The following is a 26,805-nucleotide window of genomic DNA, read 5'->3' on the forward strand; positions in this document are numbered from 1 at the left end:
CCGCGCGCGCGCCCGCGCTTCGCTACCTCTTGCACCCCTCAATCTCACTTCTTTACTTTTTCTCACTCTCTGTTCCACCTCCCATTCCCAGTTTTTTTTTTTTTTTATCTCAATGCAATCTTCTTTCACGCTTTCTTCCTTGCCTTTCGTTTATCAGCCCTCTCCTGTTCATTTAGAGTGGCGGGAGAAGAGGCTCGGCTGCGTCTTGTTGTGGGTCCCCGCACGGCGGGATTATTCTTCCCTACTTTCCCTCTCCTCCGCCCACATTCCTCCTCGCCCGCAAGATGTTCACCTGCCGCAGCCAGAGTAAAAGCTCGCTGCTGCCACCTCCTACAGGTACCACACTCAAAGGCGCACTGGAGGTCCATTCGCGCGAACCGTAGCGTCGAAGCCACGGGAAGACGACCGCATTGTCCGCAACACGGACCACGACGGCGCCTGCAGTGTGACCCGCCCTGGTCGTCAACGGACAGCTAGGCTCGAGCGTCGACCGAGCTGCCGTCGTCACAACAGCGATCGACGACGCCGCCTACGCGCGTTGCGCAACGCGCTTTGACGTCGCGCTGCTGGCACGCTGACAATCGGCGCTCGTTCGGCGAACCGGGAACGGCGCGTCGTTCTTCACGACTTGTGCAGTCCAGCGCGCGCGCGCGTCGTCAACTGCCGAGCGAAGAGGTGAAACAAGAGGAAGCGGCCATCGCCTGGGGTGCATCGGCGAGCTCGTACTTTGACCCCGCGCCACCTTGGTGGATGGGCACACGACCACTGAACCCTCCGAGTGAAAGCTTGGGGTTGACCAACCGGCCAGAAACTTCCACAAGGACATCGGGCGCCGGACTTTATAAACCAGGCGCCTGAGTGCATTGACGGAGTTTGTCGGACGCCGCCATCGGATCCTCGGCCAGAGAGGACGACAGGTATTTGTCCCCGGCAAAACATGAGCCGGCAGTTGAGGCCAAGTTAGCGCCCTTCTTCTTAATTCCCTTCTTTGTTGCGTCACAGATATTATGCTTTAGAACCTCTCGATTAGATGTACGCCTGCGAAGCGGCGTAAGGGCGAAAACACCCAAAACATTGCCTGGCCATGTTTGACTAGTTACCCCCATTTAAGAAGCGGCTGAACCAAGGACCGGGACTCTGCCGCCCTGTGACAAAAACCGTGACTCACCTCTCTCTCTCTCTCTCTCTCTGTCTGCCTGCTTTGTTTTTCAAGTGCAAGGCATTATTTTAGACGTCCGCTGCCCTCCGTTCACAGCGCAAACAACCCTCCAACGCAGGCTGACTACAGCAGTGCTTCAACAAGACTTGGGTGGCTAAGTGCACGCAACGCAGCATGACGCCGCCGCGGTGTTCTCATCTCGTTCAACTGCTGGCAGTCGCGGTTGTGCTGGTGATGGCTCGGGCTTCCGATAATCACGCACTGCTGGACCGGCTGCAAGAGGTGCTGGACAACCCGGCGAGCCGCATCGGGGCCCGCTGCCGCAATGATACGCTGTTCTACTTGGACCGCCTGAGGAACGGCTCGCCGTGGGCACTGAAGAGTAAGTATCGTCCGTGTTTGCTCAGATGCGCGAAGGGCGTGAAGCGCGAGGGCGCCTCCGGTCGGCGCGGAGTGTAGGTCACAGGGCTGCGACCCACGCTCCGCGCTGTACGTCAATCGATCCTTGTGCGGTGCAACTCGAGACGTGTGCATGCTATGTTGCTGCATCGGCTGACGAGCTTTTTGTATAGAGACGCCTACTGCGCCTCGATCGAGGACGGCGCTGCGGCCTTTGATGGCTCCGAAAGAGTTGGCGCAATTTCGACGCGTGAATGCACAGACTGCAACAAGGCACCTGGAGATATGCTAGAGGCGCACTTACATGTATACATACTTACTGAATGTATTCCTGGATCCGGTAGTTTTCCAGACGCTCAGATGAAGTACACTAACGTACAACGAACGATGTTATTACTCCGAACGTTTTATTCCGGGCGGAAACCTAAGCCTGCTCTGAGTGGCATGTCTCAGTTCTTAGAATGTAGTTTGCGAGGGTTCATCACTCTTCAGCAGGAGGAGTCGGGATCGCAGTGAATGTAGCCGAAAACGAAAAGGAGGCTGGAAATGAGGAGTGGTTTAGCACGCTGGCCGAATGCCGCCACACCGGCTGAAACGTTGCATACAAACTCATCGTACTTAGTACGTTCGGCCACATCATATGACTACTCTATATATATATATATATATATAATATATATCTATATATATATATATATATATATATATATATATATATATATAATATATCTGTGTATTTGTGTGTGCGCGGGTTTCCTTTGTCCAAGCTGAGTAACGATACCTGATTCAGTTATCAAAAGAAGCCCCAGGTCCTCGAAATGTTCCCCGTGAGCACACCCACACCATATCTAGGTCGTCCCTTCATATGCATCAATATCCCTTCAAGTTTCTCATTCTATACTGTGGCTTGCCTGCTCCGGATACGACGCAGAGTGGCTTGTAGACCATCTTCGCATCTCGCACCGATCGATATCTTGGTTAAAAAATGTATAACTCGTGAAATAATGAAACAGCTGGGCGACGATTTGTGAGGGCTTTCGATTCCTGTTCCGCTGAGCAGCGAGTAAGCACGTGGCGCTCATCAGCCATGCCGTACGTGTATCGCATTGTCGCGTTCGCGTAACGGTGAGGCTGTCAAACCAGCTGGCCTTTTGTTTCGCGTCCGCCTCTATTTTCTTTCCGCGGCAGCCGCTAGCGCTTATATAACGTCGCTCGTAACTGCCTCTAAAATGGTCACTGCGACGGACACCTTGTTTAGAAGCCGCGTCGTGCGAGCCGCGCGGTCGTAGGAAGAGTGGAAGGAGGTACAAAAGCGCCTCAGACGGCGACCTTGGGAAATAATCTAGCAAGCCGAGCGTGAGGGAAGCAAAAATAGCCAGAACAATGACGGCGAAACGGAAAGCGGCATATAGCGGCGCCCGACGGGGAAACGCTCCGTAATTTCTCTCTGTCCTTGACTCAGTTTTTGCGATGCGCTCCTTAAGCGCGCTTGTTTGCGTATTGTGGGCATGCGTGCGTATCTATGCACATACCAAGCAGCTCCCTGGGGCGTTCGTTTCTCTCCTTTTTCACCCGTGCTGGCTTCTACCTGTTTTTGGCTGTTTCGTCTGGGCGGACGTGACGGCGTTGTCTCCCAAGGTTTGTAAAAGGTGCTTTGCGAACCTTGACCCGTAAACCGCCGCACCGTATACCAATGGCAGGCGCGAAAAGGAGACGACCCCGTCCGCCATTGGCTGACTCCTAGCGTAATGCGGGGAGTCGAGCATTAAAACAATAACAAAAAACTGTGTGCGAACGCCGGCCGACGTGACTCCCCTGTGCACCATCAGGCCCCGGCTGTGTCATTATATCGAAAGAGTTAATATCCAGAAGAAGCTGTGATGAATTCGAGAAATAACTCATTTTCTTCTGGAGCGCTCTTCTTGCGGCGTCATATCCAGGCGTTGTTCAAGCTGACGAAGTTCGTGCTGAAGAAGAACAGCCAGCGCGAAACGCGTAAATGTTTTGCGCGTGACCTCGCTATACAACGGCGCCGTGGAGCGTATTCGAAGCGCATGCTCGGAATAAGCTGAAATGTGTCTGCAGCTTTCCGGAGAGCTTGCGCAATCAAGCGTGGACAAGAGGAAGAAAGCGCTCGTCTTTGTCGCATTTCCGTGCTTGCCTGAGCCTGTCTTTCTTTTTTTCGGTTGAAGCTGATACACCGCAAACGGGTTTGAGCCTTTTATGGAGTTTTGGGCTCGTTGCGCAGCGTGCATCCTAAAGGTACTACGCAAAAGGGCCTTCAAAAGGAGGTTTTATTTACATCCTGCGTTAAGGGAGTGATTGCATGGAACTTACAGAGTCTTTAGGAGGTACTTTTGGTGTTTCTATTTAACTCATTTCGGGGGCTTGAACGGAGCGCATTGGGATTTTTTGTGCTTCTTTTGAGAGCTTCTAAACCTCCTTTTACAGGCGCTGTCAGAGCGGTCGCGAGAAAAAAAATTATTCATGCACTATAGCGTTTCACGAACAATTTCTGCTACTATCCACATCAATGTCTTTATGCACAGTTATGACATTTGCATGCAAGTACGCACGACACAGGAATCGAACTCGCGACCACACGCGCTAACCATTATACTACAAGGCCACCATTTTAGTATTTTTTTCGTGGGCTCATATACATGTACCAATGCATGTACAAAGTGGCTGGTAACCCCGTTGGCGGAACTCCGAGCTTCTGTTCTTGTACCGTCGGCGTGTACTTGAGCTTGAATAAGGTCAATACATAAATTTTGGGGTGCCACGCTGGCCGAAGTAAACACCTTCGTCGTGTCGTGCCGTGTCGTGTCGTGCCGCTAGAAAAAATAAACGTGCTATCTCGAGTGCTTCTCCATATATCAACAATGCTTCTCTCGCGCGAAATTCGTAAATACCAGCGCGACAAAGGTATCTTCAGATGAGCGAACGTATGTGCATTCCATGAGCGTATGCTGTGGAGCAATTCTCGTTATTTCTGCCGCCGCGAGCTGAACGCGTCCAGAGACGGCAGCGTGTTCCGAGCACTTCGAAGACCGCCTGCGTTCGCATACGAAAATTACACACGTATATGTCAATGTTACAAGGACATTGTAATGCGCCTAAATTAAGTGCGTTTAATGCGCGCGTACTGCCGCGAGCTGCACGCAGGGGCAGCAGCGCGCTCTGAGCAGCTGAACGCTCATCTATTTCCGCAATTAGCGCTTATTCGCAGTGCACGCTTTAGCGTGGCATGCAGTGTTCTCTATGACGCATATTCAGTATTTAGACGAAGAACGAAAACAGCGCTAAGCACGGAACGAGAAGAGGACGCAACACGGCGCTCATCTCGTTCCGTGTTTAGCGCTGTTCTCGTTATTCGTCTCCATGCAGCACCAACCAGCCCAATCAAGCACTTTGTTGATTCAGTATTTAGTTGATTTCATACTTGCATACTACTACATTCTTACTAATCAATTTTATTGTTAAGCATCACGCTACCGCGTTAAAGCGAATGCCTAACGCGTGCCCCAAGGTCAGGTTAGCGCAGTGACAGGTCTCCCACAAAATAAAAAAGATAATGTACTTGCACTTCTCTCTTGTGAACGTCCATGTGTACTTGGCCTCCCCTTGCACAGATCATGCAGTACCCATTAAAAAAAAGCATTACCCTCTTCCTCAATGGAACAGCTGTTTGAGAAAATATGGTTCTGTTGAATTACTTCACCACAGCAGCAGAGAGGTTAGCTTGCTTGCAATTCAGAATTTCACAATCGTAACACAGAAGCACGAGGACTGTAGCAAATATGCAGAAAACTGGGAAAACTCTATCATATGCGCGCTCCTTCGTTCACCTGCACATTATGTTAAACTTTATTTACAACAGGCACCTTCAATTATGCTACTAGTGATGAAAGATCACCCAACTATGTTAGAACCTGATTAGTTTCTGCCTAACTTTCTGTTGCCTATCTCTCTTGTACAATGTGTCATAATGTATGAATCATGTTCAATGTGTTTGGCAATAAAACACAAGCAGTTACATTGAGCAGGCAGTGTTTCAGCAATGTGTTTTGCACGCACAAGTTCAGTTCTTGATTTTGATTTTTTGATTCATCACATACATGTGATCGGAGGCGAAGGGAAAAGCCATTTGAATGGCTTGAGGGAGTCCTTCGCCCCCGTACAAAGACAGCAGCTCAGTTACAAGCATGTTCTTGACACTGTTAACACAAAGATTTGTAATGAGTCATGTTCGCAAAATATGGAAATGAACCACCAAAATGTACATCGATTGTTAGTTTACCCTTAGAACGTCCTGCATTTTCATACATCCTGTTTAGATCTGCGTGATGGACCAACACAACACTTCATCACTACTATAGTATTGCATTAGTGACAGCTTAAGTGTTTATTTACATAAACAGTCAAACAATTTTAGACGAAGGGCTTAAGTTAGAAAAATCATACAATTCAGACAATTTTACATCAGAATATCAATTTGTTATTGTTGTAATCATTTAATAAACGCGGAAGCTTATTACGAGCCATTTGCCGACCGTACCAGTTCGACAATGTGGAACATCCCTGTCCCGGTGTTCGTAATTATATGATGGTTCTTTCGGACGCAACTTTACTAATCCCATGAAAAGAGATCCTGGTGCTCGCAATGTATTCGATATTCACGGAGCAATCTGTACACGTATATGTCTTGTGTTTTTAATATTTGATTCTAAATAGCTCTTCAGAAGGATGCACAGTTGGTACATTTGCAATTATTCTCAAAAATCTTTTTGCATAAGTAGTAGCCGCGAGAGGTTCTTCAGTAGTAGTCCCCCAAACTAAATGGCAGTAGTTTAAATACGACGCGAAAAGGGCATTATAAATCAACAATTTCACTGGTTTAGGGATAGATAGCGGTTTCGACTCACATACCAGTTATCGCACCTAACTTTTGTAATACTGCATTTACGTGCTCATCCCACTGCAGTGTTTGAGAAATGCACGCCAAGTACCGTACTTAGATTCAACAATCTATCTCTGAGCCGCGATAAACAAGGTTGTCTTTTGCAGAAACCTGCCTGCCAATGGAACGAAAAACCCGGCCTTCGTGTTTTTTGTATTTATTTTAACTGGTTATTGGCTGCCCATGTGCTTAATTCTTCTAACACGAGGTTAGCTTTGTGAAAAAGATAGTCATCTGATGGAGACGAATAAATATGCTGGTGTCGTCAGCGTAAATTACAAATTTGACATCCGAGAAATGTAGACTATATCATTTATGTACAAATTAAAAATCAAAGGTCCGAGAATGCTGCCCTGCGGTACTCCTGAGATTATTTTTTTCTCTCTGATACGTTTCATTCATGGAGACACAACTGACGTCTTTCTGAAAGGTAGCTTTTTAATAGCGTTAGGGGAAGCCCACGAATGCCATAGTGATCGAGTTTATAAACAAAATTTTCATGATTTATGTAGTCAAAGGCTTGCGTAAAATCGACGAAAATACCGAGGACAAATTGTTTTTCGTCAAATTTCTCTAGTATGTACTCCTTCTGGTCGAGAAGAGCAAGTTCTGTGAGCGGTGTTTTAAAAATCCTACTGACATTTCGTTATGACGTGCTTGTTACAAAAGGGATATAGTCGATTTAAATTATTTTCTCGAGACCTTTAGAAAATATCGGCAATATGATACTGGCCTATAATTAGAACGTCTGTTTTATCTCCTTTCTTATATAACGCCACTACACGAGCAACTTGCATTTTGGATGGGAAAACGCCCGTTGAAATACACCAAGTTAAATATAAATGTCAGCACTGAAGCAATTTTATCTATTACGTATTTGACAGGTCTTACTTACAGGCCATCCGCATCAACTGCGACTGTTTTAAGGCCCAGGAAAACTGCACGAACTTCATGTTCTACCGTTGCTTCTAAAAAGAGTGTCTTTACATTATCAGGATCTAGACTTGTGTAAGGTGCACGTGGTCCGGTGTCAAAGTCCCGGTACACAAAATAGTCGTTAAACACATTTACCATGCGATCGCCCTAACAATTTCTCAACATGTGAAATTTCCGTCCCGATTCTTTTCCTTGTTCCGGTCCAATAGTGAGTTCAATTTGCTCCATAATACACCGTTGTTTAAAGGAGGAAGAAAACGTAAAGTACTACATGTCTCTCGTCTTCTTAAATTCTTTATCCAGGGCATTTCAAACCGTTTAATGTAACCAGTCTGTTCATTAAGTGTCGCATAAATTTCTAAATAAACAATCTTTCTTGTCGATTTGCGCAAAAGCTCGCGTGTCATCCATGGCTTTCGACAACCTGTCCATTTGCATGCACGACAAGTAGTCATACTTCAATTGGTACAAGAACCAGTGGTTGTAATATTTTATTGGAATCAAAGCAGGTATCAGTTCTCATTGCAATGTAAGGATATATATATCCATCGTCACGCACAGAACCTCCTCCCAATACTGAACACGGGAAACAACATATACAGTACAGCCTAAGCACTTTACATAATTCACAGCAGTAAAGCAACACGAAAGCAGGGCTTAAAATCTCATCGTAATGGACACTGACGTGTGCACATCACCGTGCTAGTATGTAATTACAATCCAAAGAAATAGGCTACCCAAGGAACTTGGTGTCACTTTACACATAAAGGCAACTAAATTAATACACTAAGGCTAGCATCACTTTTGAGACATCTGAAACCGTGTAGACAGGCAGGTTGTACAGTTTTTATTGCATTAGTTTGCCCTATGCATCAAAACATGTCACACATGATTGTGTAGTTCAGTTTCCTGCAGAAAAGCCCAAATAGACCTGTGGTGCTGACTGTAGGTCCACTTACAAAGATGCATAAAAGCCATTCAGCAATGCCCACAAAACGGCAAAGTTGCCTTCATGTATCGTTGTACATATTAACTCACAGATATCTGAAAGCGGAGCATACGAGCTCCGCTTTAGATACCTCGAAAGCCGTCGTAAATTTCTGCAAGTGTCCTTGAGAACTTATCGGCATAATCACACGACTGCAATATACCAATACTTCTATTGTGCATAATTAGTACAGCTATGTTTCAATGTTTTCATGCCAGCTAGTGCCATTTGTAACTCAAAGTTCTTGATCTTTATTTCCTCACTTTATGGCTTACGCATAATTACCATGAACGTTCCTTGTTGGGCGAGTTGGAAGAAGTCAGTCATGCTCTGCGTCTACGTCCTCTCCTTTGTCTGTTGTCTAGTGTTTGGGCTAAATATCATTATGACATAGTTACCATGATGAAATAATTCAAGTACCATGGTGGCAAAGTAAACTTGGAATTAGGCAATCACATACACTGAATAAAACGTTTCCTATGAATAGTGGCTTGTCGCTTTGCACATTGGATCCTCCGACTTGATATGCCATGAGGATGAACAAAAATTGACCACACATGTATAGAGACTGTAAAACAGTCAGGAGTTAAGTTCATAGGTAACGAAAACGCGAAAACAAAATCACAACACATAGCAACGAAGGGGACATGACGACGCGCTACTAACAATTGAAGTTGAACACGTGCGTGGCATTTTTAGTCATGTTCATGCTCTTTCTGTGGATGTGTGATTGTTAAATCTTGTAATTTTTTCGTACTGTGTGTTTCTACCTTTCTGTGGTTCGATTAAACTTCAGTTGCTAGTAGCGCGTCGTCCTGTCCCATTCATTCCTTTATGTTGTGATTTTTTTGCATCTTACTTAACTGTGAATATACACCAACTCGCCCAACTGTCCCTGTTAGGACTTAAGTTTGCTGAATAACACTGGCTCCACTACGCATCTTTTTAAACATTGCAAATTTTTCAAATACACATGATATCAGAAAGGTTGCGCGCAGTATGGCGCACAACACTCAGCCTCAATCCCAGTGTTGGCCCAAATGTGGTAAGATGTAAGAGCTGTTCGACATAGTGTACAGTGAGGCACATCACAGTGTTCCCGCAAGCATGGGGGTCGGCAGGGGGTTGCAAAAAGAGCACCTGCCCCCCTCAAGACACGCCAGCACTTGACCCCACCCAAGCTACACCAATGCTCTCCCACTCGGCCGCTACGTTACACCGCCTTGCACACCCAAAGACAAAATCCTGCCGACACTCATGCCCTCAACACTGTCTTGAACACAGACCGATGGGTAAGCACTCTTGCTGCTTTGCCAGAAGTGTATTCCTGAAAATTACACAAAAAGAAGTCCGTTAAGCTTTCTGTATCGATAAAAAAGAATGTCTTGCGAAAGACTCGCACTTGACCATCCTTATTGCAGACTTTTTGTCAAAACACGAAATAAATACAAAATTCAGATGCTGCTAAGTATTTCCTTGCGAGCTTTCCACTTAGTCTGCACAGGGCGAAAATTACACGCAGGTAAAAAAATGCGAAACACCACCAGAAGTGTACTCTTGTCATGTTTACCGATATCCGGTAGTTTTTATGTCAGTAAGTTATCATTACAAGTACACTTTAAAAGGGTTGTGAATGTTAGACCTCTTGTTAGTGATTGTGTGTTAGCGCTGCAATATGTCTCTTAGCAAGCCCCAACTCGCCCAACAACACGTTCTTCTGCGATAGTCTTAGCGAGTCCATTTGCGCACGGTAGTTTCCAAATTACGCGGCGCCCGGGACACGGAGGACAGCAGCCGCGCTATATGTATAGTGTATAGCTGCGGCGTTGTTCTGTGGCGAGGTTCAACAAACGGCGTGATAGAAGCGCCTTCATGTAGTATGAATGATCACGTAGCACCATTGTCCTCGCCGAAGCGGGATCAAAATAAGCGTTCTCTCTCAATGAACATGTTGCTGCCGACGGCAGCAAATGGGGTATTGTCGGACATTACAATACCAGCACTGTGTATAGCAGCGGCTTCTCCCGTATTCACGAATGCCGTTCAATGGCATACACGGAATGGCTAGAACTTTCTCTTAGCGCTCACCATGCGCTTGCTTTATCGCAATAAAGCGTGTCACATTGTTGTGTTGCGCCTACCCCGCCTCGCATGTAGTACACCAAGGGGCGCCAAGACAAGCAATCCCGATTTCGCTACACTGACCACGGGTGGGAGCTACAAACGAGATTCGCTTTCGTTCGGAGCTTCCTGCTTGCTTGCAGAGGGTCGTTTCTAATTTTGCTCGTATTGTTACGGGAAAGACAGACACGAAGGAATAGGTACAGATGTATTTACAGCTGGTTAAGCGCTGCCAACAGCTCGCGCGAGCCTCTTCGTCCTCTTGATCTCGATGCCACTGGTATTAATGGTGGACCCTCTGATGCGGCCGCTCGAAGGTCAACGAGCTTGCTGTTTTCTTTAGTTCACGTTGTCGATGCCTTTTCGAGTATGGGGCATTCGCAGTGATGTTTGTATGGTGTATGTACGCCTTTTACCCTTCAGTGTGGGGTGGGCGGAAGTGCTTCGGCCCGCGACTTCCCAAATCGAGCTCAGGTATAGAAATAAGTAGCAGATCGGCGCGAGCGAATGCAGCTTTATAGAGTTCGGGATACGCCAGTGTCTTCCATATCCTCAGTATATACGGCCTTATGAGGGGAAAAAAAGGGGGAGGAGGGGGGGCGTGGCTGAGGAATAGCCTTTTGCATGGCCAGCCAGATGAAGTACTCACGAAGAACTCTTCCTTACGTCGTTCCGCAATAATGCCTGCGTATCTGCAGAAGCGACAGCTTTCTTTGTGAAATTTCGTACGTCACTCCAAACGCATAAGCCGTGTCAAGGATCGCGGTGCCACAGGCGGGGTAAGCCTCGTGGCCTGCAATTTCTCCGCCTGAGCGGCCCTTTCCATGCAGTATCTCTCAACGCACATCACTTAAACTTGCCTCTCGCAGAAAGCGTACAAGAATAGCAGCCTTTCCGGAAATGCAATCTCTTCGCAGGATCCGTGGCCTCTTTTGTTTACATTGTCCATTAGACTCTCCCTTTTGCAGCGAAAGCGCTTACGGGACAGGACGTTAGCCGTGTGAAAGAGTTTACAGTTCTCATCCAAGAACCCCGGGTGGCCAATTTGATGTAGAGCCTCCCGCCACGGCGTCCCTCATAACCGGTTTTACACTCTACGAACGTTAATAATATTTCAGAGTCCATCTGACCCATCTTCCTGCTCTCGTTAGCTTTGCTACGTGCAGGCATACGACTGCACTATTAAGACGTATTTGCACGTAGTTAAATGCAATAAAAACGTATGGGGGCTTCGGCCACGCCTCATGAACTTGTTCAACACGATTGCTTTTTTGCTACACAACCGTGGGAGCGCCCGTTTTTTCTTCTTCAGATTTCATCAAAAATGTATGTGTGCGGTTGCTATAGCTTTACGACTTGGTCGAAATTACTTCCGGGACGCCTATACACTACTTTTCTTTTTCAATAAATTGAGCGGCAGTGAGCTATTGTTGGGTGCTTCGTCAGGTTAGCTTGGTTCGCACGCGCTCCCCTTGTCAGACTCTGTTCCCATCCTTGTAGTGCTGTGTCATGATTTTGCTTATTTCCACTTACGTGACCATATTTGCTGTTCTGCTCGAGGCGCACTACAATCTAGCGTGGCTAACGCCGTTTGTACACCCGCAGTTGTGTGAGGCCGCAACTGCCATCACGACTCGCCGCGGTTGTCTTTGCATTCACGACGCGACATTTACACGGCATTATTTTCGAACGTCGAATATGCGCATGCAAGCAAACTTTTCCTGCGCGTCAAACGTCCGCATTCTCTCAGTCAGTTTTTCGTCTCAGACTGGTTGCTGCACAAGCCTTCGTGAGTGCACTTTTGTGTGCCGCCTTCTTTAGTCCTGCAAATGCATTGGCTGAAGTTCTGAGAACATCCTGTGACCCATTGTGACGAGAACGTTTTTGCGAATACGGGGCCATGGTTCATTCATATAGCAGCTTCGGATATATCGCTTTAGAGAACAGCTACAGCTTCAGCGTGTTGTGCGTAAGCATAGGCGATGTGTGCAGAACTTGCGAAACGCAGATGCAGCGTGCCTCGAGGGAGTTTCGCAAGTCCGATTCCGGCGGTGCGTACCATACACACCGCGTGATTCTTATCCCAGCGACATTTTGAGCAACTTCATTTTTTTTTTGCGCACACACACACACACACACACACACACACACACACACACACGCGCGCGCGCGCGTGTGTGTGTGTGGTGTGTGGTGTGTGTGTGTGTGTGGTGTTGGTGTGTGTGTGTGTGGTGTACTTTTTTCTCATCGTCACCGCATGCCGGCACGCCAGATGCCCTTTCTTCTGTGCGGCTGTTTTTATCCTGCTTCGTTATTCACCATTTTCATGAAACAGGTGCTCGCACGCATTGCAGTCGCCGTGTGCGCACATGCAGCTTGCCCGCCTACGTGCCGGGGTACAAGCTGTGACGTTGTCGGAGGGTGCGTGTGCCGGTTGTCACGCAATTTGTGCCGCCCGCCGAGGAGAAGCGTATGCGCGAGAAAGACCACGAAAGGCACGAGTGCTGTCGGAATCACGTGCCGTCCGACCCACCGTCACCTGCCCTGCGCTCGGCGAATTTTACGGAACATGCCGTGAAATGCTCGCCCAACAATATACTTAGCGCGGGTACTGCGAAGTCGCCAAGTGGAGGACGCTAAAAACGTTGCAGCGCAATTGCGTGCATTTGGGGCACTGTACAGCGCAGTCAATCCTGTGCACTTGCTTTTCAAAGCCGGCTGTCGATAGTAACGGCTCGGGCGGACTCTAAACGTTCAGGTGACGTAACGTCAGGTCGTTTCTGTAGTGCTGTATACCCCGATCATGCAGAAACAATAGTACTGCCATGAGCCTGCAACCTGACTTTGCAAATTTTAGTACAGTCCGTAGGCTGGCCTGCCTGCGTCCCCACACTTGTGAGCCCTTTTCTCCTATGGCCCTGGACGCACACACGGCACATGGCGAGCATCGGCGCAGGCCTCGTGCGCTCAGTTGCCCAGGCAGCACAGCACATTGGTCCAATATTGTTTATACGTTGGCAAACGAGGCCCAATGATGGCCCATACAAACAACATAAAAACCAATGTTGGCAAGCCAGCCTACAAGGATGCAATAATGGTCCATCTTTGCCAGCCCATACAATATTGGTCGTGTCATTCTTTGAGGTTGGCAAACGGTGCCATGGTTGCCGATGTACTACAATAGTGCAGAACAAGGCGTATGGATGGCAATATTGGGCCAGCTTATCCGTTGGTAAAACAATATTGGTCAACTAATGGCAGTAGATCGGATATATTGTCCTCAATCTGACTGGTTAAACAATATTGGACGGCCAATGCTACGCGCCGGACAATATTGTCCAGACTTACACGTTGTCGCTCCAATGTCTTAAACACTGGCAAGCATATGCTATATATCGGCAAAAAAATGCCTTTTTTTCCTTTTACCATCACTGAGTGAAGGTTAGCCCGAATCGAGCCACCACCTGCGCATGCACGCTAATATGAAAATCACTTTGTCTGGCATCCAGCGCACCTCAAAGAAGATTTCCGGTTACTTATCACATTGCTTTATTCTACAATATTCTACAAAAGCCCCGCGTTACACGGCGGCGAAGGCATCACGCCATCCAACTGGGAGGCTGACATGTTTTTACTAGCCCCGGACTCGAGAACAGCTATGGGCCGTCCAACGGGCCCGCGACGCAAAAGAGACTTGGTATTTCTGTCCGGACGTGGGAGCGGCCCGGTCGAGTCCTAATCCGAAACGTGCTCTGAACCCATTCCTTATTCGTATACACACGCGATTGTAGATGACGACCCCCGCATTTCTGAAAGCCAGCGGCCGTTTCGGGCCGTCCGCGAGTGCCGTTTTCGCTCCTTTGCATCGCATATTTGCGGCGCTTCGCGCTCGGCGCGTTCCGAGGTTCGTCCGAATTAACCCGGTTGCGCCCCAATATGACCTAATTAACGAGAGTTCGGTGCCATTAAACAATAAACATGCTTGGCGGGACCAGAGAACACGTTGTAATTGTCTGATTTTCCGAAATAATGATTGTGGAATTAACGAGCTTCTACTGTATAAATATGGCAAAAACAGTCCATTGCTGTCAGTCAACAAACAAAACTGGAAATTCCATTCTATAAGAAAGGGAACAATGGCGCACACAGGGTCTTGATTTTTAAGTTGGCATTTAGTGTGGCACAAAATATATCCTAAACAGTTGGACAATATTTGTTTTAGAGATGTTGAGCAATGTAAAATAAGTACCAAGTTTTCAAGTGAGTTTCGCGCTGCTGGAAATACATCTATGAGAAAGGAAACACAACACAACATCTCACTTCGCAATGTTTGTTAAAAGTTAATTGTGTGATACAGCCAGCGTACACAACGCAACTGTATAAAAAAAAAACCTGCCTTTACATTGATTGAAGCTGTAGAATTCTAGTCTGTTTCGCAATGGGCCCTCTGCGCTGGTGCGCCTTTAGCGCACGCGCACCAAAATTTTCTGACGGCTTTATTAGCGGCGAACAATCAAAACATTTCATGTCACTTCAACCACACCACGTATTTTTGTGTTTGCTACACGACTGGTTGGATTACAGGATTGTAACTTCTTTGTGTGCGTGCTACAGCGACGTGCTGTCCAAGACTACAGTATCGCCCGCGGAATCTCCAGATGAGCGATGAGTTATGTTTGCACTCTCAACGCTTCACGCAACCAGACGTGTTCACTTCGAACAAATGTTCTCGGTGATCGGGAGGCCGGAGAAGCAGCGCGACGCCATGTTTTGCAGGAATTTTACGTCCTCTCCTCCCGGCAGTTGCGCGGGGGTGGCTGGTCATAAAACACTTGTCACTTGACGGCTGCTCCGCCCACGACGGTTCAAACGTGGCTCCGGGCTTTCAATGCCTTAGAAAACGAGAGGGTGGGGGGTGAGGAGATCGCGGGAGACGACCGCACCTCGGAAGATGCGTACGCGTTTCGGCCCCTTCTGGCCGGCGGCTATTCTTCGTCAGTCAGTGGTGGTTACTTTCCCTCGTTCGGGCTCCAAGCATCGGCGGGCGCCGCGCGCGCGCCCCTCAGTATTCAGTCAAGAGTCATCGGGAAAAAACGAAGTCGGATATCGAGACAGGATGCCGCGATTCTATGGATACGGAGATTCGACGACGATGCCACAGTGAGAAGGCAGCTGTCCTGTTCTTCATCGGACTTGATTGTTTTGACTTTTGAAGACCGATCCGCAGATGAGCGCCGATGTGTCCTGACAAATCGCAAACTTTCCGCCGGATTTTTGTGTACGTATCGCGTTCAGTAAGTCGTTTCGTTCCTTAGTCGCATGTTACTTTCCGTGTTTTCGTACGTGAAATATGTGCTGCGTTTATTAACGTATACATTACCGCGTACTTTCTCTAAAATTGTTACTTTGTGAATACCCATGTGGTGCGCTTTGCTGTGCGCGTCGAAGCAGGTTAGTTAAGTCCTCGCCCTTAGCGATGTTTCAGCATTTGCGTTTGTTGTTTTGTTCTTTTATCGCGTTGTCGTGCGCAGCTAAATATCCGTTTTTGATTTGCCCTTCGCCGCTCGTTTCGCGCAAAGAAATGATGGATCTGTAACACACAAATTTCATTAGTTTTGAAGTTGTTGCAGTCTTTCAAGCTCTTGCCGCAGTTACCTTTTAATTAACAAATAGGCTATGAACATTCCGGTAGTTCAAGATGGTTATAGATTTCATCTGTGTCGAATGTCTGTTCGCATGTAGATGTTCATTTATTTCATTTTGCATTACGCTTCGCTTTTCACTCATTTCCTTTTGAACCTTCGGTGAACTGACAACTTAAATAAGCGCTAACAGGGAGGCTGTGTGTGTTTGTGAGTGGTCCCGTTTCCGCGATTTCTAATATAAGAGCGTTATTCAAGGTAATTAGTGTAGGTTCTGTGCAAGCGGTCAGCAGAACAAAGCGTGAAATGCGAAATTATTTTCAATACTTGCAGTATCTTTGCCATATGTATACATGCAGAATAAAGTTGTGTGTACTCTCAGCTTTTCTACGCTGATTATCCCTGCTGCTTGCCAAAAACAAAAGCGTGGGCAACATGCATTTATTTACGTGCACAAAAATCTACCTCATGTTAAACTACACATTCAGTGAAAAATGTCGTAAAGATGTTGACATAGCCAACAAAAAGGCTGGCAAGAACCAGTATGAAACGCTGAAAAAGAAAGAACGATGGTGCAGCCAACGATAAAGGCTGGCAAAAAACATTGGAGCTGCCATGTTTATACAATGTTGGCGATACGTACGACGGACAATGTTGGCTACAGCCATCCTTGCCATTATTGGCGATATGTTGGACGGACAATGTTGGCTCCAGCCATCCTTGCCATTATTGGAAAATCATTGGCATCCAATATTGGACCAATGCACATTTAGGTGTAGCAAACCCCCAAAAGCCAACGCAGGACCAATATTTCTGCCAATGTTTACCAACGTTGTTCCGAGATTGGTCCAATGCCGGCGTGCTGCCTGGGTGATGGCGCCACCGCTCTCCGAGTGCGCAGCGCCAGTGCGGCCACTTAGCGCATTTTGTCCCTTCCCAGCGCGTATAGCTCCAAGTCGTGTGCGGTGAACGCCGGTGCGTGAAAAATGGCAACGCAAAACGAGCCCCGCTTGCTTTTTTTTTGTGTGTGGCTACGGACGAATAGCAAATGTTCAGGAATACTTCAAACGTAGTAGTTCGCTTCGGGGTGGCTACTTGTACGCCGCTAATCACGTTTAATGCGTCAGAGAAGAACTGCACAGTGCCGTCGATCCGTCGGAAATATTCGGAAAATGCGTCGCACAAATAAAGAGCGGGGACAACGATGTGCGTATAGAAGGGAGTAAACTTTATTCTTGGCCTACGATAGAAAATATTTTATATCGGCAGCCTCACGCGTCGCTTATCCTATGACCGGCGCCCATTAGCAGAAGGGTGGCATAGTTGCAATGACGTATTAGCAACGATAAAAAGATAGAGACCGCATGAAGTGCCCGTGTCTTAGTTTTCTCGCGCTGTTAGTACGTCGAACACTTTGCTAAATTACATTTTTGAACATGTGCAACTGTGTTTTTCGTCTAGGTCCTCCGATCATCTAGGTGCTCCCCTCAGCCCGACAGTCGTGTACAGCCGACAAAGTGGGCACTGCAGAGGACTGCTTTGCGTCTCAATGGTTGCCACAAACCTCCGTTCAGGATAACAATAATAAAGGGAACAAGGGAGCCAACAATGTGTCAGTATTACCTGGAGCAGTGGCGTAGCCAGAAATTTCTTTTTTTTTTTCGGGGGGGGGGGGGGTTCAACCATACTTTATGTACGTTCGTCCGTGCGTTTGTATGTGTGCGTGTATGCATGCACATGCGAAATATAAAAAAAATTCAAGGGGGGGGGGAGGGGATTTGAATCCCCCTGGTTACGCCAGTGACGGATAGAAAGCGAAAGAAACCGTTGCGATGCCGTTGCGATGGCGCACCGAACTCGAGCTTGCCGTTCAACCGGCCAAGTGCTGTTTCGAACACATTGCTCCCCATGCATAGCTGGCATGTTAACCAGACATTTCGGAACAAGCGTGACAACCTTGCAGAAGCCTGCTTTGCCTGCAACCAAACATGAGCCGCATTCGCATGAGAGAGCGGTGACTTGTCCAAGCCTCGTTTGACCACTCAAGGTATCGGCGACTCTGAGGCTCATCGCGAATCGTTCTCTTTAGGGCAGGCACTGTGTGCGGAGACTGAACATGCGCAGTGGCCATTGCAAGCCCTTTATGCTCCTTCACTGATTAGGCAGCCGGTAACGTTGATACAACACCGCTAAGCAACTGATGTGCAATTCTTAAAGGCCAACTCCGGCGATTTTTTGAGGTCAATGGATCTCAATGAAATTCGCTGGGTACGTTCCATTGCACGTTTCCGTCATTTATGCCAAATTACAGGCTTGAGACAAACTCAAATTGTTTGCAAATGAATTTTAAAGATTGTCTGCAAACGCCCTCCCGGCTTCCCACAATTATTGGCAACATTGCGTCTGTGACGTCAATATTGTTAAGGCGACGGAAGTGACGCAGCCGAGGGCACCGCCAACTTCGGCCGCTACAGCGTCTGCTGTGCTGGCCACAAGGCGACAGGGTGTTTGGCCGGCGCTATAGTGAACTACTATAGCCGGCGCTTCGCTGGTTTGGCGCGCGATTTTCTGTTCCCTGTGGAGGGTCGTGCGATGGCTGGTAGTTGGTGTTGCGTTGTGGGTTGCACAAACCACTCAGGCAAGACGCATATAGTTTGCTATCACATCTTTCCAAGTGACAGTCCGGCAGGTCCGAGGCACTGTCAGTATCAGACGCGGCACTGTCAGTCGCAGATATTACTGCTGATGCGCGGCGTGCTCACCTCTCCACTGTGCGCCTGCTCGTCCTGGTTGTCACAGATTTCATAGGAAACTTTAGGAAACTTCATACTCCGCGCCGGCGTGACCGGCATGCCTTGCACGACTTCCGGTTCGTAGCAACTACTACGTCATACGTAGACAGTACACTCGGTTGGGTTTCGGTATTGCGCCTTTTTGCTTATTAAGAATTATTTTCGAATTTGCTGAGCATTTCTGCTATCGGGCGCGTGACAAGAGTGTCTCAAGAACATAAAAGCACCATTACCCTGACATGGTGAAAAAAACCGCCGGAGTTGTCCTTTAAAGGGGCTCGGCAACACTTTTTCAAATATTCATCGAATGGCTACATTAAAGGAATTTATTTCCTCACGAATCGACCGCCGCAAAAAAAAAAAATTAGAATCCGTCAAGTACGAGCAGAGTTACAGGGATTTGTAGCATGCTGTAAGCGCTTTGTCTTTTCTCTCGTCCCGACGAGTGCGCTGGAAGCTAAGCAGGGAGCGATGACGCAAAAGAAGTAACGTCACGTGCGTCATGACCTGGAGCACTTCCTTTCTTTTCTTTTTCGCACGCGCAGCTTACTTTCAGTGTGATCGCGAGCGAGTGCGTGGGCACGATGCTCAAGTCAGCCAATGGTCGCGGACTCTGTGTTTATGGCGTGGTCATTTGGGCTGATGTGATCGGGGGTTCTGCCCAGAGGACCGGAGCCAGCCAGAGTCTCGGGGAGATGTCGAGGAGAGGAGCCCGGAGCTGCTAACAGTAACGTTTATTACATATTTACAGGTAGCGTGTTGCTACATGATGGGGTTAGCATCATGGAAGCTCTCGAGGGGAGCTCCTCGTAGCTTGTGAGAGCTTGAGAGAACTTGTCGGGAGCTTGTCGGGAGCGCATCGGCGCTCGCATTTTATGTCCTGGTCTTCCCAGGGTTCCCTGTAGGAAAAAACAATGGAGGCCAGGACAGTCCAATGAAAATTTCCATCTTCGCCTCCGCCCCCAAAAGGGGAAGGTGAAACGCCGCCTCCTTCCCAACCCGCGAAAGGAGAAAGAGGCACGTCCAGTTCGTCCCATGGCGAGGGAAAAACACTGCCCACCGCGCACACACGGCACAGCACGAAGACGTTGAGTCTTACGTGGAAGTCAATTTCGTAGTCTGTTGCAATGATGGGTATGCGCGAGGCAGACCACGAAATTGTGGAAACAGCCGCAACAAGGCGCCACGGAGAACGTGGGAAATGCATCCGCAGACGGTTCCCAGACGCTGGGTCCTTTGTCCGGGGCACCTTGACGACAAAGCAAGCCGCCTCGACGGCCATCAACTCTTCCTAAACTGTCAGTCGGTCAGGCGTGCCCAAAGGGTTTTACGAGGGGCGCAGACAACCTGAGAATATTAGACGAACGACCTTCGTGTTGTCGCCGCTCTTGGGGCATCTCTGGAACCGCTGACCCGGAAGAAATCAGGGTAGTCTTAGCCGCACCGTCTCAGGCGTCAAAGCGGCGCCAAGCCAGGCAGGCCGATCATAACAGCCCGTCCACCGTCACAGGAGGTCTCGAAGGGGTTGCAGCACCAAAGCACTCCGCAGAGACCGTAGATCTGCTCCCTTGTAGACGTTGACGCAGGCTGCACCAATCTCTGGACCTGAGCCATGGCCAGCAAACGCCAGAAACGAACCACGCAAGACCCGTGGCACAACAAACATAGGGCACTCAACTGACCTCGAGAAATGCCAGGTTACAGTTTTGGTAAAACTCCCTAGAAATTTATAATTGGTGCGCTCACTCGTGAAAATCAAGAATCAGATAACGAAGCCATAACAAACTCAGACCTACTACGTGCGAAGCAAATCAACAGCCTAACGTTTTGTATCATTTCCCAGAGAGATTCACAGCGTTCAAGGCACGCAGGTGCTACGGGCGAAACAAAACGAACGGAGGTAGTTAATGAATTACGCCTCTCACAGTATAAGTAAAACTCAAAATCAAACTTGCGCGTATGAAAATAAAACAAACAGAGAAACAAAAACCTACACTACACTGATGCGCATACTAACAAGTGTGCTGCAATTTACACAAGGTTTATACAGAGGCTTTTACCCTCAGCCTACTTCTCTGTTAAAGATCAACATGCGCAAAACCCTCTACACGGGTGTTAGGTTTCGCTAAATGTAAGCAAACACTCAGTTCAACAAGTATCTTAATGTCTGCAGTTATCATGAGGAAGAAAATAAAAGTTACAAAAATCGACATATTCCTTGCTCATCTGCAGACACGCGAACATTAAAAGCAAAACAATTCAAAACTGGATACAAGAGAAATTCTTGGTAGCCTTACACTGTCCGAACATTATGCGGATAAAATAAAATCAACAAAAGCAAAAACCTACACTACACTGCAAAAGCATAAGGTTTAAACAGAGGCTTTTTTTTACCTTCAGCCTTCAGCGCAAGTTTATCTGTTAAGATAAACTTGCGCGTAAAACATAAAACAAACAGAGAAACAAAACCTACACTTCACTGCAAGAACAGAAGGTTTAAACAGAGGCTTTTACCTTCAGCCTACACTCTAAGCCGCAAAGGTGCGAAATGGGAGTAAGTGCTGCATTTCGTCCCCGCAACCGGTAATTCGTCCCCGCAGGGATTAACTGCAAGACGAGGGTGCCGTGTGCAAAGTGAGGGAGGAACTGTTAGACCACAGGGAGCAACGTTTACTCCCATGGAACGTTCCGGCGCAGTGGCGACCTCGAACGAATGGTCAGCATGCGCGTATTCAAAGAGTCCGCTAAAGAAATGAACTGTTAACAGTTTATTTAAGTGTAAAAGGTCTTGTCAACTACGGCAACTGCGGCAGAAGTAAAGTAATATCGTTCATATGGCATAATAATAAACAAATGTGAAAAAGCTTTCACACACACACACAAAAAAAATGTGCTCGCGCCCAAGCTGTATCAATGCGCTGCGTGGTGTTCTCGTCGTATGCACGGCAAGCTAGGACTCGGCGGTTTTGGGGTGTGTTGTGGATGGGTTCTCGTTTCGTGGTTGCGATTGCTGTCACTTGTGGTGTACTGAATCATCTTCGCGTTGTTGATCTGCTACTGGAATGAAGTGCTACCCTATTGAAATGCTACGCGCCGACTGGGACATCGCCTGAGAGGTGAGTGTAAACAAGGCTACCATCACTCCGCGTGATTTTACGTGTGTGCAGTTGATATGTAACGATCACCGCTTGTTTAACATTCACGTTCTGCGCGAACAAAACACGCGTGATTGATGAGCTCGCGCGATATACAGCGTCGCGAGTGCGCCCCGCCTGCTATAGAATTACAAGCATGATGGTTGGGCCATCGAAACATGGTAACCACGGTGAAGGCTTAACATTAGCTGTAGCAAGTACAGCTGTGCAAAAATAGCTTTGTTTTCAGTTCTGCCCAAATAAGCGTTGTTTATCAGAAATATTCGCGACTTTTTAAAAGAACATTCACGTAAACTCCGCACAATATCTTCTATAGCAATGTAAACAAGTAATTTGGGAAGATTGGCTGTTAAAATAGTATGTCTAGCTAAAGGCTTAGCGCCGCTAACACGGGCAGTCGGCGACGGCATCGGCGATTTCGCTCGTTTGTAGCGATGCTAGGAATCGTTTATTTTTATATCTCTCAAATGAAGAGCAAGCTTCATTGATAAATAAGTGGGCCCACTAGCGTGTCGCTGTGAAAGCGTGAAACGTTAAACTCCCCCCCCCCCCCCCCGAGGACGGGTTTTTCGAACTTCATAACACATTCTGAACTGTTCCATTGCACTATATTGCAGGTTTTGTGAAAGAGCAGTTTTCGTCTAATTTTTACGCATGCAGCATTTCTAACAGACGCCTTGTGACGTAACTGCAAGTGCACGAACAGTTCTGCCGGAAATATTAATGCTTCTGCAATTACTTTTTCAGGAAATCGATGAATGAGAGCGCTGCGCCTTCTGAGAAACGTCTTCAACATCTTGCTGCTATGAACACGCTCTCAGCAGCTGTCGATGGTGCTGTTGCACTTCCTGACGTCGGCTGGACAGCATCCATTCGGATAAAACATTGCACTTTTCATTGTCTCTTCTATAATGCAGAGAAGCCATCCTATCTTCTGCATTCAACAAAGTTGCTCAATTTATGTGTACACACGATGCTGCAGAATTGACACGAGTCGTTGAATAAACTTGGTTGTTTCTTTAGACGTTTTCGTTTTTTTGTCATTAAACAGACATTTTCACTGAACGATATAACCAACCGTGTTCTGTACAGTGAGAAGCGAGCAAACTTGGCACGTCGACGGGAGCATACATGAGACTGTTTATATATACATACATTCATCAAGCGCCCAAATTCGCTCGAAACACGCGCGCAGAAAAACCAATCCAACGCATTTTACAATTTCATGAACGTGATCACCGAATGGTTGGTTGCGAAACACTGAAGTCTGAAGTCTAATATAAGGAATCTTGCTACTTTGACTAACATGGCAGAACGCGCAGCTTCCAGACGGTGCCTGTACATATATAGCCCCGGTAATATTCACTCTGCTGCATACTGGCATGTGGTATAGTGGTTAGCGTACGCGACTGCTGATTCAATGGTCACGAGTTCGAATCCTGTGTGTTGGTTGTGAATTTTCTGTAATTTACTTCTGACTTTATTTCTGTATTAATTGTGTATGTCGTCAAATGCGTGTATCAACCTCCAAATTCTCGGTAATTCAACCAGAAACTGTAATAAATTGATTTTTTTTTATCCAGAAGGAGCAACTGTTAGTCCCATCAGGGGTAACAGTTCGTCCCTACGCAGCTACCATGCAATAAATCAGTTACTCCCTAAAGGGGTAACTTTTACACCCGACATTTCGTCCCTCAAAAAAACTGAGGACTAACAGTTCGTCCCTTGGCAGTTACTCCCTAAAGGACGCATCGTTCATCCTTTAGGGAGTAATGGTTGTGGCAGTGCAGTTACCCCCCAAAAGGACGAACCACAGACCCTTTTTCGTCCTTTGCGGCTTAGAGTGTACTTCTCTGTTAAAATCAGCGCAAAACCCTCTACTCGGGTGCTAGCTTTTGCAAAATGTAAGCAAACAAGCAGTTTAGCAAATATCTCAATGTCTGCAGTTAAGATGAGGAGGAAAATAAAACTTTCAAAAATCGACACAGTCCTTGCTCATCGGCAGACATGCAAACGTTAGACAGCTAAACAAAACAATAATAAAACTGGATACAAGACAAATTCTTAGTATCCTTCGTGACACTGCGTAATTTAATGCGGCACCCTTTCAGACGTGCTCTGGGGGGACGCGCATACCACAGTTGTCGATGGGCCAGATCGCGACGGAGGGACAAAAAGCCAACCTGTCCGAAGCACACAGTGGCGGTGACCTTTGTTCCGCGGGCCCCGAACTTCGACAAAGAGGCACCCGGACGCTTAAGCTTCCTCATTGTGGGTCTCCCAGAACAGCGGTCACCCTCTCGTAAACTTGGGGGAGGACCTTTGTCGTTACAGTCGCGTACGCCCCACCTCGCTTTATTCCAACGTTTAGCCTTCACCAAAGATGATGAAACCAGGCGACCACTTCGGCGTCTCTTTTTCTTGGCCCTCGCGACACGCTTTATGCCTAATCTCGATTTGTGCGAGACCCGCAACTTTTGACTTTTAGAGAACTTTTTCGGGGTTTCCAGCCTCCGCTCGAGGCAACTTGGACCTTTCCCCTTTCCCCGAAGTTTTCGCTGGCGCCTTTTTCTTTCGGGGCGGCACGGAACGCTCACCGACTCGGCAATAATACTCGGAAGTACATTGCTCAAAACTCCAGGCGGCTCAACTTGCTTATCCTCGGCGTTATTTCTAGCTGTCTGCACTTCAGAAACAACGCTACAATCGACACTTGCTAAACCAGCCGGCTCGCCATCAGATGTCTCTCCTTGATGAGAGTCATCACCTCGCGCTAATCTAAGCGCTTCATCACCTCGCGCTATGTTGAGCGCCTCTCCTTCTCGTGGTAAGCTAAGCGCCTCATCATCTGAACTTTTACAGTCTGCTTCGTTAGCGCTTTCTGCTTCCGGAACCTCATGAGCAGACTCACAGGCCATCGGATCCGTCATAGCTGCCGCCGATTCGTCACCAAAACAAAGGCCTTTCGAAGGCATATCCACGTCATTCTGAGAGGGATAATGCTCGGGCAGGTTTTGGGACACCAAAGTTTCCGTGGCGAGCAGTCTGAACGGTCCCTCACTCTCAACGCGGGCTAATGGCAAACACACACTTTCATTTTCAACTACTTGCCATGCACACGGGCGTTCCCCTGCGGTCACCTCATTTGTCAAAGAGTACGGATGTACACTATCAAACGTTGCGGAAGAGTCCCGCAGTACGTTTTCCTCAACTAATTCCTGAATGGGGGGTTTCAATTGTTCCAGATTATTGTCGCTGCTGTCCCGAAAACAGAGAACATTCCTAGGCTTGCGGCAGCCGATTGCGATGTGACCTAGCTCTTTGCAACGGTGGCATACAACCGGCTTCCTAGCCTTAAACGCCTTTTCTTTCTTTCGATCTTCTGAGTGGCTCACTGTAGACGTGGACTTAGCAGGACTGCCTTTCTTTTTCTTATCTGAGGCTGCTTTCTCGTTATTCGGGTTACTTGATGCCTGATAAAGTGCTAAAGCCAATCGCCTTTTCTCATTTATCCTGTCTTCTTCAGCCCATCTTTTGATTCTCTCGGCCTCTTTTTGCCTTTTTTCTACTTCTTCCCAGCACTCCTCAATTTCGTCATCCTCCGCACCGCATTCCTGAATAGCCCTAATCAGCTGTGACTCTCTCTCTTCTCTCCCAACCTTAATTCCCAGCTCTTCACACAGTAGTAAGAGGTCTGGTCTCTCTAGCTTCTTTACCAACTCCATGGTCTTCACGAGTGAGGACTTTCTACCCGCCGTGACGTTAGGTAGCGAACAAGCGAAGCCTAGACGCACGGTAAAACACTGCCAGTTTTAGAACATGAAAGCTAAAATGGTGAATAGCTGTGACGTATGGTAGCGGTACAACGAAGCCTATACGCACAGAAGATTACACACAGATTTAGAAAACTTCAAAAGCTAAAACCTGGCAAAACTCAAAGAAAGTCAAGCACTCACCATATCGTTGAGGCCCGAGTCAAGCATGGGTCATCCCGTTGCTGCTAACCAGTTGGTGTGTTCCAGTTGTCAGCAGCATCACACCGCTGCCATCCAGTTGATGTGATCGGGGGTTCTGCCCAGAGGACCGGAGCCAGCCAGAGTCTCGGGGAGATGTCGAGGAGAGGAGCCCGGAGCTGCTAACAGTAACGTTTATTACATATTTACAGGTAGCGTGTTGCTACATGATGGGGTTAGCATCATGGAAGCTCTCGAGGGGAGCTCCTCGTAGCTTGTGAGAGCTTGAGAGAACTTGTCGGGAGCTTGTCGGGAGCGCATCGGCGCTCGCATTTTATGTCCTGGTCTTCCCAGGGTTCCCTGTAGGAAAAAACAATGGAGGCCAGGACAGTCCAATGAAAATTTCCATCTTCACCTCCGCCCCCAAAAGGGGAAGGTGAAACGCCGCCTCCTTCCCAACCCACGAAAGGAGAAAGAGGCACGTCCAGTTCGTCCCATGGCGAGGGAAAAACACTGCCCACCGCGGACACACGGCACAGCACGAAGACGTTGAGTCTTACGTGGAAGTCAATTTCGTAGTCTGTTGCAATGATGGGTATGCGCGAGGCAGACCACGAAATTGTGGAAACAGCGGCAACAAGGCGCCACGGAGAACGTGGGAAATGCATCCGCAGACGGTTCCCAGACGCTGGGTCCT

The 26,805-nt window shown here is 47.7% G+C and overlaps 1 protein-coding gene across 1 annotated transcript in view; it reads left to right on the forward strand.

Annotated features, from left to right (window-relative positions):
• The first annotated feature begins 429 nt into the window (after positions 1-429).
• The window catches only part of LOC119389945 (nose resistant to fluoxetine protein 6), a 100,481-nt gene continuing 74,105 nt past the window's right edge, over positions 430-26,805 (forward strand). The window contains exons 1-2 of the mRNA XM_037657403.2: positions 430-917; positions 1,278-1,541. Coding sequence (XP_037513331.1) covers positions 1,334-1,541 — 208 coding nt within the window. The 5' untranslated portion in view covers positions 430-917; positions 1,278-1,333. The remainder of the gene's footprint in view (positions 918-1,277; positions 1,542-26,805) is intronic.

This window comes from Rhipicephalus sanguineus, chromosome 1 (genome assembly GCF_013339695.2).
Source record: "Rhipicephalus sanguineus isolate Rsan-2018 chromosome 1, BIME_Rsan_1.4, whole genome shotgun sequence".
Taxonomy (NCBI): Eukaryota; Metazoa; Arthropoda; class Arachnida; order Ixodida; family Ixodidae; genus Rhipicephalus; species Rhipicephalus sanguineus.